This window comes from Rhea americana, unplaced genomic scaffold (genome assembly GCF_003343005.1).
Source record: "Rhea americana isolate MKP2758 unplaced genomic scaffold, rheAme1 scaffold_168, whole genome shotgun sequence".
Lineage (NCBI taxonomy): Eukaryota > Metazoa > Chordata > Aves > Rheiformes > Rheidae > Rhea > Rhea americana.
This window is the reverse complement of record NW_028185794.1, coordinates 1,645,134-1,665,050: the sequence shown is the minus strand read 5'-3', so window position 1 is coordinate 1,665,050 and position 19,917 is coordinate 1,645,134. Positions and strand designations below refer to the sequence as shown.

Below are 19,917 nucleotides of genomic sequence, written 5' to 3'. Positions count from 1 at the left end.
CGCGGTTTATCAGACGATTTGCACTCGCTAGAACAGTGCCTACACTCAGCCGGCCACTGGCAGGGCTTATGCAGCTCCCTCCACATATAGGTATACGTGACAAAATACACATCATATTTAGATGATGAAGAAAATGCTGGAAGTCAGTGAGAGAAAACAGCAGTTTGGAAAGCAGTGGTTTCTAAAGGGACTTGAGATCCTTGGAGAGTTCAGGGACACCTGATATTGGCCTGGACCGCATGGTGCCCATGTGGCAGTGAGTGCCCATTTCCAAAAAAGCAAAGTTAACTTCAACACTTTCAGTCAGTTTGCAGAATTCAGTGAGATTCAGGTTCCTAAACACCAGAGCAACCAGGGATCAACACTTCAGCCCTTCAGTCAGGGGAGCTCGTTTCATACGCAACGCTACCTGAAAGACCACCTGACTGGTCCCTGCTGTTCGTGCTGGCACGAAGGCTGGAACCCACTGCCCTTCCTCGAAGCACCTCGTCGTGCCCCTACAAGGATCGCAAACCTCGCCTCTACCGTGCCACAACGGGCTCCAAACACACGTATGAACGTGCTCCACCTTCTGTGTGCTGAGCAGCCTAGTCTCCAGGGGCTTAGGAAGGTTTCTACTGAGGTTTCCCATTTTCTCCTCTATCAAGGAACAGTTTAAGATAAAGTTTCCTTGAAATTGTGTCATTTTTTAAGTACAGTTACCTCCAYGTTGCCCATGAGCTATCTGGCAGTTGGACAAAACATTTTATTTTGTGCTCTTTTCAAGATAGGTTTACCAGGATCAGATATCTCAACCTTTGGTTTTGTCCTAGGTCTGTGCAAATCCCTGAAGCTGGTAACCCCTCCTAGCAGAAACTGGAACCTGCGCTACAGAAGTGGGTTGAAGAATAACGTACTTCATAGAGGAGGAAAAATATTAAAGCAGGCAAGAGGAAAGACAGAGTCACTAAGCAGCATGAAAGGCCAGCGAGTCAATCCTGCCGTAGGTTTGTTCTCTCCAGTCTCAAATACTTTGCCTGCTACTTCCTGAAGGACACGCCTCCGTGCTCTAACCAGCTGGGTACAGAGCAAGCTTTTCTGCTCTTCAGCTTGTGGTCTCCTTTGCCACGTTTAACCCATTGCAATGATTTATAGTCCCCAAGTGCTCTTACAGGTATCCTGCAACAAAACACTCCTGACTTTGAGCCAAGCTTTTCTGATTGGTAGATTATACAGTTTTATAAACATTAATGAAATTGTTACTGTGCAGAAATGTTACTTTAGGATGATAATGTTGGGTGACAAGATTTAGTTATCTGCTGAAATGAGGTTAGAAGAACAATGCAGAAGAGAAAACGGCACTTTTAAATAAAATATAGATTTTAATCTTTCCACATGCTGCTCCACTTGCAGCAGAGAGCTAATGATGCCGTGGCAAGCACCTGCTTCCCCACCGACAACCCTGAATCTCACCTAGTATCTCTGTTATGGAAGTCTGCATATGAATTTGCTCCCTAACAGCCTAAGATCAACAGTATTTGGTACAGAGGTAGCAAACCCAAAGGTAAAAGCATATTTAATAAACTACTCCTAAGTAACGGGTTCAAAAGCAAGTAAAAATACCTCATTCTCAATCCCTTTAGGATCTACTTAATTGTATGTCTAAGATGCTTGCCAATGTCCTTTTGAACTCCTCCCTTTAGACTAATTCTTCTGCTTTTTATTGGGCTTGTAGCTTATTTGGAAGAAAGCAAAAATACCTCCAGGACATTTACCATATAATTTGATGTAGTAAACTCAGAGCTACCATTTTTCAAGTTAGCATTTTAAAACCTTAAGGCTTTTAGCAGCTAATGTTATGTCTTCAGGAGAGAGTGGAGTCTAAATGAGCTGACAAGCAGAATCTCGCTTGCAAAAAAGCTGTCTAGAGTAGTGATATTTTCCTTTATTATAAAAATAATTATAGCTATAAAGCTCACAAAACAGCACTTATGCTAATTAAGTAACTGTTTGATCTTCCACCTCTATGTACTGAGATCTTGCATCCAGTGGTCAGAGGCTGGCTGGAGTATCACTTAATCCAAATTCATTTTGACAGGAGGGTTCAGCTCTGGCACAACCTGCTTTGTCCCTTCACGTGACATCTGACTACAGAGATCACTTTATATTCCTAACACCCCAACCACGAACACATCTTCCCCTGTAAAAAGCACAACGGGAACTTGCGCATTTACATTTAGAGCAGCAAATATTCATTTTGTCTCACAAATGCAACAGCATATGGAAAGGAAAAACAAAACACGAAAAAGACGGAATATAAGAGAAAGCAGGGCCATTCATTTACCTTGATCATTAGGCATTTTATCTGAGGATTCAGCTACCGGGACAAGCACAGGGGAGGAAAAAACAAGAGAAAGATCACAAGGCTTGAAGGAGTGACAGACAGAATTAAGTTTCACATAACATACATAAGCTTAGTTAAGAGTTCAGATCTCATTTTTAACCACAAATACTCACATGGAAAAAGAATGGTTAGAAAAATCTACTCGCAACATTTTGGAGGTTATTTTTCAGCTCTCCTTAGGGTGCATTTACTCTGACTCCCTCCCACCACAAGCATTTTTCATCTCCTTTCCGAAACACGAGATTTTTCAAGTATCATGTCTTCTTAATATTTCACCAGTTACTCGTCACCAAGCCCTTCTGGATTAAAAAGCCTCTTGCACCACACTAGTTCACACTGTATCGTCCAAGTCATTTGGGTGCAGTTGTTCGCTGGCTTCCAGCTCCAGCTCTTTGGTACCATTTCACCACGGGCAGATGCTGCAGGCAACTAGAAACAAGTTTTCTAAAAGCGCATTTAGGATAGGGACCTTCGGCATTCATAACTTGTTCACCTAACGGCCTACCAGTAATTCTGAAACAACACACCTAGCAAACAGCTGAGAAATATTTGCATGTGTATTAATGACATGCAAGAGCAACCCAAGAGAAAATTTTCTTCTAAACAAGCTCTATCTTCTTCCTGTCTTTTCCAGCTTAAATAGAAAAAACAGGTTATCAGTGTTTTATCCCTCTTTTTTTTTTTTTTTTTTTTATCAGAAAATGATGGAGAAGGTATTTACATATTCACGATACTTTACCTTTTGGGGTTCTGAACTGAACCGCCTCAGACATAGGGCCCATGCCCTTGGAGTTGCGAGCCTGAATTTTGAAATAATAGGGTGTATCGAGGGTTAATTCCTGTATCTGATGGGTCAGTCTGTTTCCCACGACGGGTTCAATAACCCAGTCATGTATTTCAGCATTCACATCTGTACTGTAGTAAATGATGTATCCTATTTAAAGCAAAAAAACCAAGAATCATTATGCATAAAAGAGCAGAATAAGGTCCAAAGCAAAAGTTCTATCAACGTTTAATGACATTTGCACAGCTAAATGATTATGAGTTTTCTGAAAGCGTATTCTTACTTTTTCAAAAACTAAGAATGCATTCAGGTATTAGACAGATTTCCCATCTCAAATTTTAAGCCATTTAAGAATATGTTGAGAGAAAAAAAAGCCATTTGAAATACCAAAACTATTTTTAACCGCTATTCATCCAAGTATGGAGAAATTCCTCATTTCCATCTCTTTACATGATCATAGTCCAAATAACATAAAAACCACAAAGCTGCTATTATAAAAACATTTACAAAACATTAATGCTTAGAGAAATGGGATAACCTTAAAACAAAGAAACATTCTCATGCACAGCTTATTTTATATTATAAAAGAATTCAAGTTTTCAGTTTATTAACAAAGAAAACTATAATCTGAAGAGAACCAAAGCAATCTTGCATAGCACAGAAATAAGATACAAGAAGAGTATGTGGTCTTTTATTATACATACTGCACATACGAAGCAAGACGAAGTAAAAGCTCTGTAACTTTTTCTTGTTTAAGGAGCAGCTTATTTCTTGCCTTGGTGACATCGCTGACTACCAGGGAGCGGATTTTACAGTTTGCTACTTGGACAGGTTACAGAGGGGACAGCGCACGCGCCRTTAAGAGCGCCGTACGGAGTACCGGGACGGTTAAAAGCGCGGCGTGGCGCGAGGCGACCCTGTTTGCTTGCCACGGTGCCAGCGAGCGGGCCGGTTGCAGCCGCCGGGCAGCAAAAGCACCTGGCGGCCAGCCGAGCCCGGTCCGGCGCTTCACGTCCATCCCACCCACGTCAGAAGCAGATTAAAACCGAGCGGATTTGGTAATTATTCCGGATTTTGGCTCTCTCCGCCAGAGGGCACTCGGGGCACGCGGGCCCGGCAGGGCGCCTCGGCGCCCATGGCAAATTGAATTCTAAGGTTCGGCGGACTCGGGCAGCCTGGGAGTAAAACATGTTCCAAAAACCCACGGGGTTTTTTTAAGAAAACATTCAGCTGTTTCTGCTTCTGCAAAAAACTAATGAATACTGCAAGTTTCCCTCATCTTTATTCACACATGTTGAGTGCTTTCCTTCATGGTATAGAAATTGCAAGGAGTTTGTTTTTTTCCACCTGGAAAATTACCCGTTCATGGTAATTTCGCTAATGACACTGTATAAGGAAATGCTGATCTCTTTGCACACTCTCGCATACACACCTGATACAAGAGAACGAAGGTTATCTTTTTAGGAGATACTTGTGCCTTACACTGCACACGCGTCTGAATGACCCGGATTGAGCACTAGCAACTAAGGGCTTTAAGCTGCAGTTAAGATAAAGGCTCTTGTTTCTCTGATCAAACCTTCCTCCAGATGTAGAGGAAACATCTAGCTGATAATAARATAACCCAGAATTTGCTTAGAGAGAGAAATGAAAATACAGGAAGATGGAAACATAGACGACCCTATAGAGATGCACACAGCGGTGCACGCAGCAGCTGGTCTTTCAGCGCTGCGTCCTCGCAGCTCCACCTCTGGGGCACCCTCGGCACAGGATCAGATGAGGAGCAAAGTGCCACGCTACGAGGTCGGCACAACCCTTCCGGCCATACTGGTTACACCATCGCCAAAAACACCTACAGTCCTACTGCTACATCCACCTCGTCCCACCTGCAGCCTTCGGGCCGCACGCTGAATGCCCTTTGCTTTTCAGGGGCCTTTTCTCCTGTTTAGTTCAAACATTCTGGTATTTACGAAGAACAGCGCCTTCCACCATTCTGCCTTTTCAGAGCAATCCGATTAGTTTTAGTACCCGGGGCTACAGTACTGCATATTCAGACTCTTCAGCTGCTGCCTGGTTTCCCAGGCTTGATTCTGCACCATAGTCAGTTCCAATAACACAAGCAAGATTCAAACACTGCACACTATATGCCAACAAAAGCTGCTTTACGCTTACAGCCAGGAAAGAAAAAAAAAGAAAAACAAGTAAATTATTTCAGAAAGCCTTCAGAAATGGCAATCCAAATGAACAGAACTCTTACAGAAATGGTAATTATTATTTTCTGCTAAATGATTTATCCTACATGAAAGTGATGCAATTACAAAGTCAGATAACAGTTTACTCCTCAGCATCATGTCAGGGGAGGAATTCTTCAGTCACTAACATACTGGCTTCAAGCCTCTAGGAAAGGCACAAAGCTGACAGAGAGCACTGGAACAGAAACTTCCGAATAAAATACCCATGGGCCAGCTGCGCTGCAGATGGCATTCCTGGAGGCATGCTCCGAGAACGGCACRGAAGCCGAGGAAGACAAAGGTTGCTGAGATATTTGAACTTTCAATTATGCTTCTGGTGAGAGGCCAGTTTCACACTGCAGTTCCTGTTTGCGTCCTARTATATCTTCACTAGGTACAAAAAGCAAATAATTAATCTGAGCTACCTAAGAAGATTTACAAAGATGATACAGAACACGTGGGTAGCGCCAGGAAAAAGAAAGTATGGTTAGTTTTCACATACATATGTAGATTATATTCTGCTGTTAACCAAGCATCTTATATCTGCCTTTATAACGCATGCAAACTGCACCTGTAATTTTGCCATTGGCTTCCGATGGAGGCTGCCAGTTGACAATTATTGTCCGAGGTTTCCCCTCTTTGCTCACCACAGTCACGTCTTTAGGAGGAGAAGTAGGAACTACAAGCAAACAAAAAATCGACTATCAGACTATCACGTCGCACAATTTCACTGGATATAAGAAAATAATCTCAACACTTCTGCTATTTATATGTTTTACCACTGAAAGAAAGGCACATACAATAATAAAAACTCAGAACATTATCTTCGAGTAAAGCTACCATCGTGGTGTAGTGACTTACTCCGCAGTACTGCCTCACTCCATTACACTGGCAAATGCCATCTGGCGTGCGGTATTTCCTTTCCRTAAGAAGTTACCTGTTTCTACAGCGTTTCCATCAACAGATGCTGTGATTCATGACTGAACGAGCCCACGCRTCTTCCAAAAAATGCTGCCTTTGTAGAACTCAAATAGTCTTGGGTTAATGACTCCTAACTCGCATTAGCTTGGTCATCAGGAAAATTAGATGAACTTGTGAAATAAACACATCCTATACACATAGACATACAAAGTATCTCCGTATTCTCAGGTTTATGGTGGGACCAAGACCTAGTAATGCCAATTTTCCCCTCAAATCTGAATCAGCAAAATGCCCTAGAGGTTCAGCAAATATGGGTTATGATTCTAATTTGTTTTACAAATGATCTAGGCGTGATTTGCAAGGAAATCTGCACCACAGAAGCATCTGAAATCTAGAAATATTTGTTGAACACAATTGCCCAATTTCTCTCCTTGGGTTGACTGAGAGAAGCGGGAGAGAGAAAGTCAAAAAAAAAAAAAAAAAAAAAAAAAAAAAAAAGAACTTTTTTTTTCCTTCCTATCAGGCCTCTCTTGCCTAAAACTCAGAAAATTGCACAGGCCACTCCAGCAAGAGACTGAAACCCGAGACCTCTCTCACTGTGAACTAAAATATCCAGCTGGGGCTCAGATTAATGGCTTTCAAATGCACAAAGCCAACATCTCCAAAGGTGCATTAACCAGCGACAGTTTGGGCCTCTGCATTATGAAAAACATGAGACTTCTAATTAGGTAACTTTTAGCACAGTAAATCTGCCTTGGATATTTAATACTGTAACAGTAATATTTAGAGCTTACACTGTGCTGTCCACATTTAAAGAGCTTTATGTCTGCTACCTAGTAGAAATCAATCCTTCCATCCTCTGAGGTGGCCACCTCTTATCCCTACGCAGAATTGTGAAAGTGAAGCTCAAAAGTTAATACGATTATTATCCAAAAGTTTTAAACATACACTCAGCAGAAACAAACTCAAGCAAAGCATGCTTCAAGGCCCGACCGTGAGGTACAGAGACCAAAATCAGGACTAGCCCCTCCAGAGACTACCAGTTCACAGGCTAACACTGAAACCAGTATCCTGTATTTGTCTTCAGTACTAGCTGAGAAGCGAGTCCTATACAACGCTGCTAGTCATGAGTGTTCAAAAATAATGAGTCACACGCTCAGGAATTTGGCGAGTCATATAAATCACACGATCTGTTAGGAGAAAATAAATGKTTTTTTTTTCCCCTTGCCTCTTAGTTCCCAAGCTTTTAGGTCATCTTTTCAAGTATTTCTCTGCAACCACACAGACTAGAAATTTGCTTTCTATTTAACTAGAAGACAAGAAACAACACATATTTCACCCTCGCTCATGTATTTTTTGCCTCAAACTCTCTTTTCAGAACCTTTTTGTGCCGCTTTTACAGCCCCTATTCTTATTGCAGGGCTATGGATGAGAACTGTTACGTGTGGCAGCAAAAATACCAAATCAAGTGTTTTAGCGCTGGGCGCGCACAGCGATTGCGACGGGAACCGTGCCTCAGTGCCTGACCGGGGCTGTTGCCACGGCAGCTGCCGCCACTCTCCAGCTCGGGCATTTGCAGCRGGATACTCTCGGACAAAGCAGACCACCTCTGGGAAAACCCCGGAATGGGATTCCCACCAGGACCTAGGACAATGATTTCAAAAGCAACTGAAGCTCGCTAAGGGTATACGGGGCTTCAGAGTAAGTTAGGAGCTTTTTGATCTTAACCTCCTCTTCRCATTTGTTCCTCCTTAAGTTACAGCATCCAGATGACCTGACTGCTTCTTTGCACTACCTGATTTTTTTTGCACTGTCTTAAACCGGTGTCAGAACCATATGGCAATTTGCATAGGCTTTCTGGAGGTACAGTTTGAATAAACAAAACCATAAACACAATAAGCAATAAATCTAACCACAGAAAGACTCAAAGGAGCTAATGAGGGACAGCTCTGGCACAGGAGAGCTCCTGCAGGTGCAGTTACTCCGCGGGCCCACATTCCCCCTACCAGCCACAACCCTCTTCTGTTCTGTGCTCTGAGAGTTCGTTTCTACGCTGAGAATTGCAATGGCAATTCCTGCAGAGGAATTCGGGGCTGGTTTTGAGTTTTAATGTCTTAATTCTTACTGGGATTTGGGGGGACTCATTTGCCTCACGAGCTTTCTTATTCTGTAATGATTATCATTGTAATTATATCCAATCTTAACCAGGACTGGCTAAACCATTTTCTTTTGCATTTGCTCTTGATGCACTGTATCTGAGCTGTTTCAAAAGTATGCTGCCTCTTTCTCTCCTGTCCAYGAACAGTGGTGTATTACTTTTACTTCTCTGTGATTTGATGGAAATGCTCTTGCATGCAATCACACCTTTGAATTTTGAAGTACGTTGTTTTTTTATCAGGATTTAACTACGTGACTAAGCCATAAAGAAAAAAACCCAGCAACTATTCATTAATATAATCATTTCATATATATGTGTTCCCTCTTGCAGCATTCTGGCAGACTAGACTCGATTCGCGCTGTCAGAAGCATCAGCCCCCCCGGAAAGACACGAGTGAGTACCTAATTCAAAAGTTGTTCCGTGCGCTGTCATACTCCAGGTACTCGATCTTCGCCCTTTCGTCACCATCACAGAGAATTCGTACAAGGTATTTGGTTTTAACCCGGTCACTAAATAGCTCAAAGTGGTTGCATTTGCAGTCTGAAAGAAAAGGAAAGTGTCACTAACTTCTGAAAAATGTCCAGTCACTAATTCTCAGGCACTTTTGTCTCAGGCAGGTGTTTAAAACATTTTAACATTGCTACAGACCATGATCACTAATTCTCTTTTTTTGCTTTCGCATGCAAATTCACTAATGAAGTAGTAATGTAGCACTTGTTTTAGCCTAAATGAGAAATTATTTCTGCAGTCAGCAAGAGCATTTAATAACAGTCAATTATGAATTAAAAAAGTAATATAATGTCCAGGGCACACTTGTTATGCAGCAGGCTGAATTGCTGGCTGCTGGGGCGGTTGCAGGGAGAGAGGGTGTTAATTTACAGCATTTCATTAAATCATCTAGCTGGGGAAAACAATAAAGCACAGTTAACAATAAATGTCCTTGAAATCCAGATCTTCCTTCCAAACCCATGTTTGAATTTTCAGTGCATTTTAAACATAACATTTTAAAAAGTCAACTGAGGATGTAGGTGCTCAGAGATGTCACAAAAATGAAGCTCTATTAATATGTAGGTTTTTTTCAGAATGAATGATTATCTAAGGACACACTTAAACTACACAGGGTTTACAGTATCATTTACAGTCACTTAGTTACAACTAAATGTTGTACAAGCTATATATATATATATATATGTATGTATGTATGTATATATATAAAGGATATCTATAYAGATCTGTATTCCTTACCTAGATCTACAGTACCCAAAAAGTTAGTCATTTCAATATTTGACTGTCATATAACAACTATATTCATAAATAACTATTTCCTTCAAAAAAACAATTGTTTCCAACTAATTCTCCTTCAAGGGAAAGAATCTATTTAATGAATTTACATCTCTTCAAGACTCTAATATAGTCCAATCTATTCTAATACAGTCCGAAAAAAAGGGACAAACTTCTGTAGAGAAGACTCTTATTCTCAAGTGTACCATGGCAGCTTTTTAGTTAGGCTAGCTGAAAACTCAGTTAGCCAAGTGAAACTTAGATTTGTACCTCGGATTTTGCATGTTCACAAACATGCATTTAGCCAGTTAGACTTCACAGAGGGGTACAGACAATAAAATAAAGACACGGTGAACATAATTCATATCAAATCCTCCATTTGCTTTAAACCTTTAGTTGATCCAAAACTCCACGACAAACCTTGAGCAAACACAAGCTCCCAAGCACTAATGTGAAACCACGGGTTCGGAAGAGCTTTCCATCAGCTCTCAGAGTGCCAAGCAATATGTTATCCAGGCTCTCTGCAGTCTAGCTCAGGGACATCAGGGAACAACAGAGGCTGCAGTGGAAGTTGTGGAGAACTCTGGTCTGGACAATTATATAATAAGCAGTCCAGAGAATAAACCTTTTCCTAGCATCTTACATTACAAGCTGACTTACCCCGGAAACAGCATTTCTTCCTCCCCAAAATTTCAGTTTGACTGCACACCACCTCGAACATTACACCTGGAAGCCTATCGGGAGCGCTCGACTTCTCCACTTCCTTCATTATTTGTGTCACTTGCTGTTTTTAAGATTGCAGCATATCCCATGATACTAAACCCCGTGCACCTAATAGAATTAACCTTCATAAATATCACCCTGCGAAATTTGTTTTCTTTCTATATGGTCCGAAAAGGTCTACACACAGATTTAATATTTTAGCTTATGCTTGAGAGCACAGCTAATAAATTACAGGTAGTCTGTGAGCAGGAAAACTCTGCTCCATCAATAAAGGTTCTTTGAAAAACGCTTTCTGATCCATGTTAGTGAAGCTGCACAGTCCAAAGCACAGTGGACTGTTTTAGCTTCAGGAACTGTATCACATCTGTTCCTGCATTTACACGCTCTGGACTGACATATCTTCTATACAAATTGGAGAAAATAAGGCTCCTTAAGGCAGACTCTCTGAACCAGCATTTGAAGCAGGCAGCCTTTTCTTTAACCAAATTTTTTTACAAACATCAGCATAGGAAGTGGGACAAAATRTAGAAAACCATGAACGAAATGTGCCAACCTCCAGTTTATTGAAGATGGCGATGGATGCAGCAACACCCAGCTGAAGAGACCTAGCTTTGGATGCCAGGGAACGGACACGAAGATAAAATTTCTGTGTACTAGTCTATGTAACGGAGCAGCTCTGGTGCCACTGGGCGAACAGCCTCGAAACGTGTGCTCAAGAGCAAACCCGCTAGAGATGCCCAGAGTTAATATATTTACCAGCTTTAACGGACTGAAATGCCTCAGCTTACTGAACAGCACCGCTGAAGAGAGGTTTGCCTTTCTTAAAATTAGCAATTGCTGTTGTAGCACAGAATTCACAACTGAAACAAAGACAGGCAGGACGAGAGCTCTCCAGACACCACGGGTTAAAAGGGACACGAGAGCAAATGTTTTCACACTTACGCCCCTTCAGGAAAAGGCTTTTTACAATGAGTAGTTCTGAACCGCATTCCATCACTACACATTATTTTTGGTCCACAAGAAACTTTGTCGACCGCTGGCCACCAGCACCGAGAACTGTGGGAGTATTTTATTTACCACGGAGGGTGTTTTGCTTAAGCTCTCAGCTAATGAAGTTGCAGCATCATATAAATCACTCCTGAGACGTCCTCTGCACATGACTCAGGAACGYGGGTTCATAAATAACCTGCCTTTAGAGGAAAAGCAAACACTCATATATCTCTGCATTTTGATACAAAAAAAGATCTGGTTCGTAACAAGATTCCTCTGTAAGATCATAAAGGGAGCTCCGCTAGCCGGGTATTATAACAACCATCTCCTTTGAGTCTCGTTTCAAACGTGGAATTTACAGTCAGCATTTTTGAGGTCTCCAGGTAACTGTTAACAGTAAAAAAAAAAAAAAAAAAAAAAAAAAATCCAACCAACCAAAACCAAAAAATTCCAAATGAAAAAACCTACTCCCAAATCCAGCCTCCAGATTAAAACAGTAGCTGAAAATCTAGGAAGCTGAGGTTATCATAAAGGTGGCATTATCTATTTTGCACCCGTTCACTTCCTAAAGGAAAGTTTCACTATCGAGTTGGTGTGAACAGAAAAGCTCTGGAAAAGGAAACCGAACTAAAAGTACACGAGTAAATATTTTCCGGTTTGAGGGTGTGTGTGACTCACTCCACAAATTCAGATTCCTCTGCTAACTGGGGAGAAGCCACTAGTACCACAGACCACACCACCGCGCTCTCCAGGGAYGCCCACGTCTGTCATGCAGAGATCATGGCAGGGTAAAACAGCAAGGCTGAAACCAGCGTCCGCAGGGGAAAGTCACCCCGGCAGCGTCTTCCTCCCCTGCTTCCACGAGACGGCGCTTCCACTCGCTCCTACGCAACACCCGCRTCAGGATCTCGCACACATACACACCAGAGACCACAAAACCGGCTGCTTCCACCAAACCTACAGAAGCCTCCGGAGCGGTGATTTAACCGAGCACTACCGACGTGAGCACACCCAGCCATCTCAAGTACAACGGGACACAAGCCCACGCTGCTWTCTAAGCCACTGGCTTCACCCTCGACTTCCACTTGACCCCGACTGGAATGTGAAAGTTCTCACTCAAATACTCCAGCCACGTTCATGTCGTTGAAATTCCAATACCTTGTACTTCGTGTTTGCAGGAATATTGGTTTTCCAGCGAACGGTGTAGTAGCGAGCATCTGTGATCTTCTGGTTCTTTGGCAGAGAGTTGTCTGCCCAAGTGATCCTGATGGTGTCGTGACTCAGGATGGAAGCCTGAACTCCCACCGGTGGCATCATGGGAGACGGATCTGGCACTGGAGTGTATGGAGCATTAATAACAAACAAATCAACTTCGGAAGTGTCTAGGGAATTGATGGGTAAAAAGTAGTGTATTATAATTAAAAAGGGAGAAGGTGGCATTTTAATGTAAACAAAAACAAAAAAGGGGAAATGCAGGGTAATACAATGAAATGAAAAGGTGAGAAATGGAGAAAAAGAGAGAAAAGACAGAGTTAATAGGTGACATAAGACTGGCTAATAAAATCATTCTTGCACTGTGTTCCCTTCTTAAGGCAATGGTGACATACATAAGCCATAAAGTTGGACACCTAATCTTATTAATGTTCCTTTATGACCTAAGAAATCACAACATACTTCCAGGATAATAYAGTGATTTTCACTTTGACTTTATTTGCCTCAAAATGTCCACCGATTCCTTCTCCAGAAAACAATTAAGGAGGAAAAAGAGATGGACTTGTTCCAGATGGGCAAATACTACTTCGTAACAAATTACAGGGAACTCTCATCCTCTTTTAAAGAATGTTAATGACAATCAAGTTCCATGAATCCTACGAATCTGCAACAACTGAAGAAACTGGAATTTCAGTGTCCTCTAGAAACCTGTGAGAATTCCTGGTYTTCAGCAGATTACGACATACGGAAGCGTTCAAATTTGAATGCCCATCTCTGAAGCACTAAATCACGTCACCAGTGCGGCGGGTAGCACAACGAGCTGGGGACTAGCAGTGCCTCATTTGTGAACGAATCTCTCTGCTTAAAGTTTTTATTAATGTGTTACAAGATGAAAAAAAAATAACCCAAGGCCTTGTTTAGTGTAGTGACTGCAGACTGAGAATTAGACACAGAAAATACAGGCACAATAATTCAAAACCACAGTGCAAAAGACAAAATCTATACTGGTGTGTGTGTGTGTGTGTGTGTGTGTGTGTGTGTGTGTGTGTGTGTGTGTATGTGTGTATATATATATATATGTATATATGTATGTATAAAAGCAAAATAAGCTCAATGCCTTTCAAACTGCACTCCTACGATTTGTGCTAAAGTCAGAAGAATTTTCTGAATAAGAACATCCGTGAGTTGTYGAAGGGTACATTTTGTAATTTAACCGTAAAATCAATTTTAGGTGGTTTAATAAATGGAGGAACCATGCAAGGTAATCACTGGAACGGTAAGGCCAATCAGTTAAATAAACGGAGAGCACTTGATGGCACTGAAAACCAACACTCTTACGTTACCTATCATCGCATTTTCAACTGCTGTGCAGAAGGCACGTTAGKGATCGCCAGCAACCCCTCGCCTTTACCTGAGTGAGGCCTGGTCACCGCGCTCTCGTACAGAGGGATTCCTTCCCCAACGTTGTTAAATGCTTTCAGAGTTATGACGTAGTGGGAGCTGGGGTCTGAAGGAAGAAAAATCCAGGGGGATTTTTAGTGCAAACTCTTTTTTTGCTTCTGCATGTTCTCTGCTTYATTCATGCTAAAAGAAGTCACGTACAAGAACATTCTCAATTCAAATTTAGTCTAGTTATTTTGGGTATTCCAGCTGAAAGTGAACTGAAGCAAACGCATCAATTCCAAATGTGCTAAGCTTCAAGAATTTACATTCTGTTTTTTTTTTGTCTTCCTTTCCCTACCTATTCCTCTATCAACAGCAAAGCGAATTTAAAATAAATTCAACAATCGTTTAGAGTCTCAGTATAGTATCTCCACAATGCAGAAGATCCTCTTAAAAGACATGATTTAGTTGTATTTGTAACACCGTAACTAGAAAGCAGTAGCGTAAGCGAGAGACAAAACCTAGGCACCGACGTTAGTTCGTTTGCCTTACCCAAGTTCTCAATGGTGTAATACCGCTGTTTATAGTCCACCTTGATGGTCTGCGCATGGGGGCTGCCGACGCCGTAGCCGATAGCGTACCCTCTTACCACGATGTTCTGGTTTTCAGGTGGAGTCCAGCTGACTACAATACTGGTGACAAGTGGGCGGACGTGCAAGGAACTTGGAACTTCGGGAACACGAGTTTCTGTTACGAAAATATGAAGAATTTAAAGGATTTCTCTTAAATAAAGGTAATTACATGAAGAAGCTAATAAAGTCAAATGTAGCACTTCTACTCTGCATTAAAATGAGAAAAGGAGAGACTTTCATTGTACAAGAGAAAGTAAAGAACTCTAGTCAGTAGAAAAAATTAGCATAGTTTTGTATAATAATATATTTCGATAGATACTAGTTTTAAAAGAAAGGGCAGTCATACTGAAGAATATCAGATCTGCTTCAAGGCAGCCGCCTTTGATTTTTGGTTTTGTGCATGCTCCTTCCCATTTGTAATTTTTCAAAATATGTTTTAAATTTATCACTTTCCTCCCATCCACAAAGCAATCTACTTTTGGTTCTGTCACATTAGTTGCTTGTGGGCATTAAAATAATTACCTTGAAAAGACACGGATGATGAAAGAAAGGTTTCTGAGCTCCGCTATCAGATTAAATAAAATATTCCAAAGCTTTAACGATTGTCAGTAAGCTGGATATTGCATTTACTACAAAGATTTTTTTGAGTTGTTGTATACATCCCACCTTACTTTTCACAGTTTAAGTCTCTGAATCTCTCTTAAATAATTCACAAAATATATGCAGGGACTACATGGCCATACCACAGGAGCAAAAAAATAGCCAGACTCCACAGCAAATGCTCACACTCCCCCACCCTCAAAAAGCAACACAAATCTAATCACAACCCTATTGGATTAGTGAATCCTTAATAACAGAAGGACTTTCGCAGTATGCAGCTGTAATCCTCTAATATTTTTATTAAAAGGATTTYCCCCCCCTATTGCTAATTAGAACTTAAAAGCAATCTAAAAGAACAGCTGTAAATCCTGATGTCCCTGCCTGTGTTTAACTTCTTGAAAAATCAAGTAGCTCTGTTAGACCACTAGCATGAGCCATATGCTGACAGATATTAAATATCCTATGTAACACTAAGTTGAGTTCCCCACAGTAAAATAAAATCAGCTCAGAGAGTTCAGCTTCCTGCAGGGATTACCTTTTAAAGAAACACACTGCATTTATCAAAAAACATTTAACGCACCACCACAACAGTATTATTTGGATCACAACAACGGCATTGGCCCGCGAGCTCGAGGAGCTTATGGTCTCCAGCTCACACAGCCGATCACTTCAAGTTCACAACTGTTACATGAAGAACAGCCACAGAATCATAATATAAGAGATGAAGTTTTAACTGCAGAAGCATCAGTGTGTTTGGGGATAAATTCTGGACAACTGTTCAACAACTTTTGCATTCACAGCAGAACTTGCACCAACTCTGCAGAATTACAAACTAACCCAAAATTGTAATGGTCTGACTGCCATTGACACTGAGAATCCTATAAAGTGGATTATATGCTATTTAAATTCAAAAAAGCAGCCATAGAGTAAACAGAAATCAGGCCTTACATGTATACTGAACCAAAATAATACAAGATTAGATGTAAATACATTGCATGGTATTAGAATTATCCGTATGACCTTTCAAAGAAAGAAAAATAAGAAACATAGCTCTCCTTTCCAACGTGCATATGCACAAACATCTCATACGTGTACATATACTGATGTGAGTACCGTATTACATTGCTTTAATTGGGAATTTTCATCACGTTATACATAGTGAAGTTTATGCATATGTATAAAGGAAGTTAGATCTCCTGTAATGACTGCAACATTCCAATCCAAAAATGACTAACATTACAAAACCRACACAGAATGAAATGTTTTCTGCTCCTTCCTCTCTCCCTGTTTAAATTTAATCCTGACGCTCTCCTCTCACAGAGGACTGTTAACACTAACCGGGGAGGCGAGCACATTTTCGTTACCTTTGGTAAGTGCTGCCCATTTACAGAATTCTACTACAGCTTGCGGAACCAGCGGTCTTCCAAAGCTACAGGATTGTGCCATAGGCAGGTAGAGGAAGAGACACCCCCAGATGCAAGCAATTTCCACTTCAAAAAGTAAACTTTAAATAGCTTACAAAACTGAACTCTGCTGTTAACATCGGGCTTTGTGCAGTTATGCAAAGGACAGTAAGAAGTAAGAGGGCGTATATGAGGTTGAGCATCAATTTGTGCATAACACAAAGATGAAACACGGGCTCTCAAGGGGTTTAATCAGTTGGCTCTTGAAGCAATCGCACAATAGCGTGGAGCAAGTGTTGAGACTCTTATAATTCTGTCTCCCAGCTGTCAGCATAACTAAATTTCAAATCACCTGGACCTAGAAGACATTAGTGGCAACTTGTGGCATTAATTAAGCGAGAAGGACCCTCAAGCCTCTCTAATGTAGCAAAGGGCGCCTGGCCTGCAAAAACCTAAGTGTAAGGCAACTTGGGTGCAACAAGACTGATCAAACKGCTTTCTGAAATAGGTACAGTCTACTCAGAATCTCCATGTACATGTAGGCAGATCCAAAGAGATCTGCCACAAAATAATATAGCAATGCTTTCAAAAATGACACTCTTCTTCCTCAATTTCAAACTGCTTTTAGACAGACTCTGAAAGAAGCCCTAGATTTCCTCATTTTAATTCTTCTGCAAGAGTCAGGTTGCCATGTGACCAACTATCAGAAGTCGTATTTTCCACAGAATATTTTCTGCTTTTATTCTTAACCTCTACACTGGAAAAACAAGATGTTAACAAGGCTCTGTACAGCATGTAACATGAACCTACAGCTTTGGTGGAGACAAAGTTTTTGATGGAAGAATGTATAGTTTACACTGGTCTACAATCATTGAGAATATAATCAGTCTCCTTTTCTCTAAAGCCGCAAAGCAACAATGGCTGTGGGTCAAATGCCCTCGTCTCCTTATTCTTTCCTTTTTTTTTTTCTCATATTTTTCTTCAAAAGTACAGGAAAAATGTTTTAACAAAGTGTGGTACTCACAAAATACAGTGGTAAGATTGCAAGTACCTATGGGCATCAGGCACACTTTCCACTGTTTCTTCCATGCTACAGCATCTCTCTTACACTCATCACAGGTTACACTCAGACTCCCGACTCTACAACCACACTGCAGGCACTCATAATCCATGCYGTGGTCAAGAGGAGCTATGTCTAGCTCGTCGCGGCATCGCATCTTTGGTACCAAATCACTAGTCTAAACTCTTTGAGGTATGCTTCAATGGTTACACGTTAGCATACGTTAGGTGCTACGTAACRCATAACCATGATTTTACTTCCCTCAAGGGAAACAATCCTCCTACTTCCATTTTGTAGTAGGCAAACACCCGCATGATTAACAGGAAGCATTTTATTACAATATAAAATTGAGCTATTATTGTTATACAAATCTTATTATATATTATTATATAAATATTGAGTCACTGATGTTGTCACTCATAATTGGTATTTCTTACCAGGAAAAAACATACCACTAACATACAGCACTAAAAAGTAAAGGAAGACTTAATTTATAGCCATTTTATTGACTTAGCAAGAAATTTATGTTAAAATAGACGTTAACTTCACTTAAACATAAATAAAACACTTTGTACAATTAGAATACAGCAAAATTAATTGAGCAAAATCATGTCTGCCTTTAAGAAGGCAATCAAACTTTACTGTACCCTGCTCGTGAATTCTGATGTCTTTAGTGTCACAAATATGTTCTCGCTTACGACCTTACCGTCTAGATCGCTCTCGAACGTTTCTGCCGACAGCCAGTCAGTAGCCGGCCCAGTGCCGTTAACAGTCAAGGCAGCCACGCGGAAGCTGTACTCCGTACCGCGTTCGAGACCTACCAAAGAGGAGCCARGATATCAGACCAGGAATTCCAGCTGTGAGCACAGGAATCCCGCCTCCTAATTAAAATACTGCCACTACAAGTACAAGCTGACAGTAATGTCCTTTCACCCCAACTCTGAGCGTAACCTGAGGTCAGGAATGCAAATCGGCACAACTCCCAGCACAGCTCCGTCAAGGAAGCCGACACCAAATACGGTGCAACAGCTAAGCTGTGACCGAGGACACCGGGGCTGCAACGCTACACAGAGCCTCCCGGCAGGTCACTAGCAGACACCAGGAGGTATCGTTTGCWGCCTTGGCAGCCTGACTTGACTTTTCAGTTCAGAACCACTCACACCTGTAACCAAGCACAGGTGTACAGTGTCGACGATGAGTGACCAAAATGTGTAAAGAGTTAGTTTATGGCTCRCAAGAGCATACAAGCAATAACCAAAGCAACATGAAAATGCTCTCAAAAATTGGATATATTGAACTTCGTAAACAGGCTTTGCTGCTGGCAAAAACTGCAGTTACACGTGTAAAGCAACTCCTGCTCGGAGGAGTTCTAGCTCTAGATTACGTCTAGATTGTGCTCTGCAGAACAGCCAGCCAGACTGGTTCCTTTAGCGTGCTTCTCCATACTTCACTTTCTAGAGCTTGGGCAGACAGAAGGAGTTCAGGACCCTCTCCTCCACGTAACCCCTATATTTTTATATAGCAAAGGTTTTAAAAGGACTTGTCCAATGCACTCTGCAAAGCAATGGCAAAATGAGGGCTAGGAAACAAGTCGCTAGACTTCGGTTTCCACTAGCCAGCCCAAACCACCTCAGAACTTACAGCCACTCATTTTAAAAGTTCTCTTTCAAAGTAAGTGCCATAGACAAACAYGTCTCTGAGCCTCAGCCCACTGCAAGCAACTAAAAAAGCATTCTGATAACAAATGCTTGCAAAATATCAGCTTACCTTCAATTAGCTGAAAAAGCTGTGTCCCACCAATGCTCTCCGTTACATCGCTCTTACGGGACACTTTACGGTAGCGAATTTTGTAGCCGGTGATTTGTCCATTGTGTGCTCCTGCAGGCGGAGGCTGCCACTGTAGCATGATGCTCTGAGGAGGGTAGAAGGTAATAGCAAGGTCATTGCTTCCCACCCAGCCATAGAAACTACTCTAGTGCTAATACTTCATGAAACAYAAGACAGTAAAGCCTGCCTATAGAAAACATTTCATTTTCATATATGTAAAATGTAGGCTAACTAAAAAGCAAAAAAACCCCAGGCCATACACATGCCAGTAAAAGTTCATTTCAAAGCACTTCAGTTCACAATCAGCCTCTTGCTTTCCATTTCCTTTGTGC

At 41.4% G+C, this 19,917-nt stretch overlaps 1 protein-coding gene across 6 annotated transcripts in view; it reads right to left on the bottom strand.

Moving 5' to 3' along the window:
* NEO1 (neogenin 1) overlaps positions 1-19,917 on the bottom strand; it is a 131,707-nt gene that overhangs the window by 17,861 nt on the left and 93,929 nt on the right. For 4 of the 6 annotated variants that reach the window (XM_085300739.1, XM_085300745.1, XM_085300742.1 and 1 more), the window contains exons 12-20: positions 19,526-19,670; positions 18,465-18,575; positions 14,616-14,810; positions 14,092-14,187; positions 12,627-12,850; positions 8,876-9,014; positions 5,967-6,074; positions 3,123-3,317; positions 2,324-2,356 (exon numbers count right to left, since the gene is read on the bottom strand). In XM_085300739.1, the coding sequence (XP_085156865.1) occupies positions 2,324-2,356; positions 3,123-3,317; positions 5,967-6,074; positions 8,876-9,014; positions 12,627-12,850; positions 14,092-14,187; positions 14,616-14,810; positions 18,465-18,575; positions 19,526-19,670 (1,246 nt within the window). The remainder of the gene's footprint in view (positions 1-2,323; positions 2,357-3,122; positions 3,318-5,966; positions 6,075-8,875; positions 9,015-12,626; positions 12,851-14,091; positions 14,188-14,615; positions 14,811-18,464; positions 18,576-19,525; positions 19,671-19,917) is intronic. The other 2 variants (XM_085300741.1, XM_085300740.1) reach the window with 2 other exon arrangements.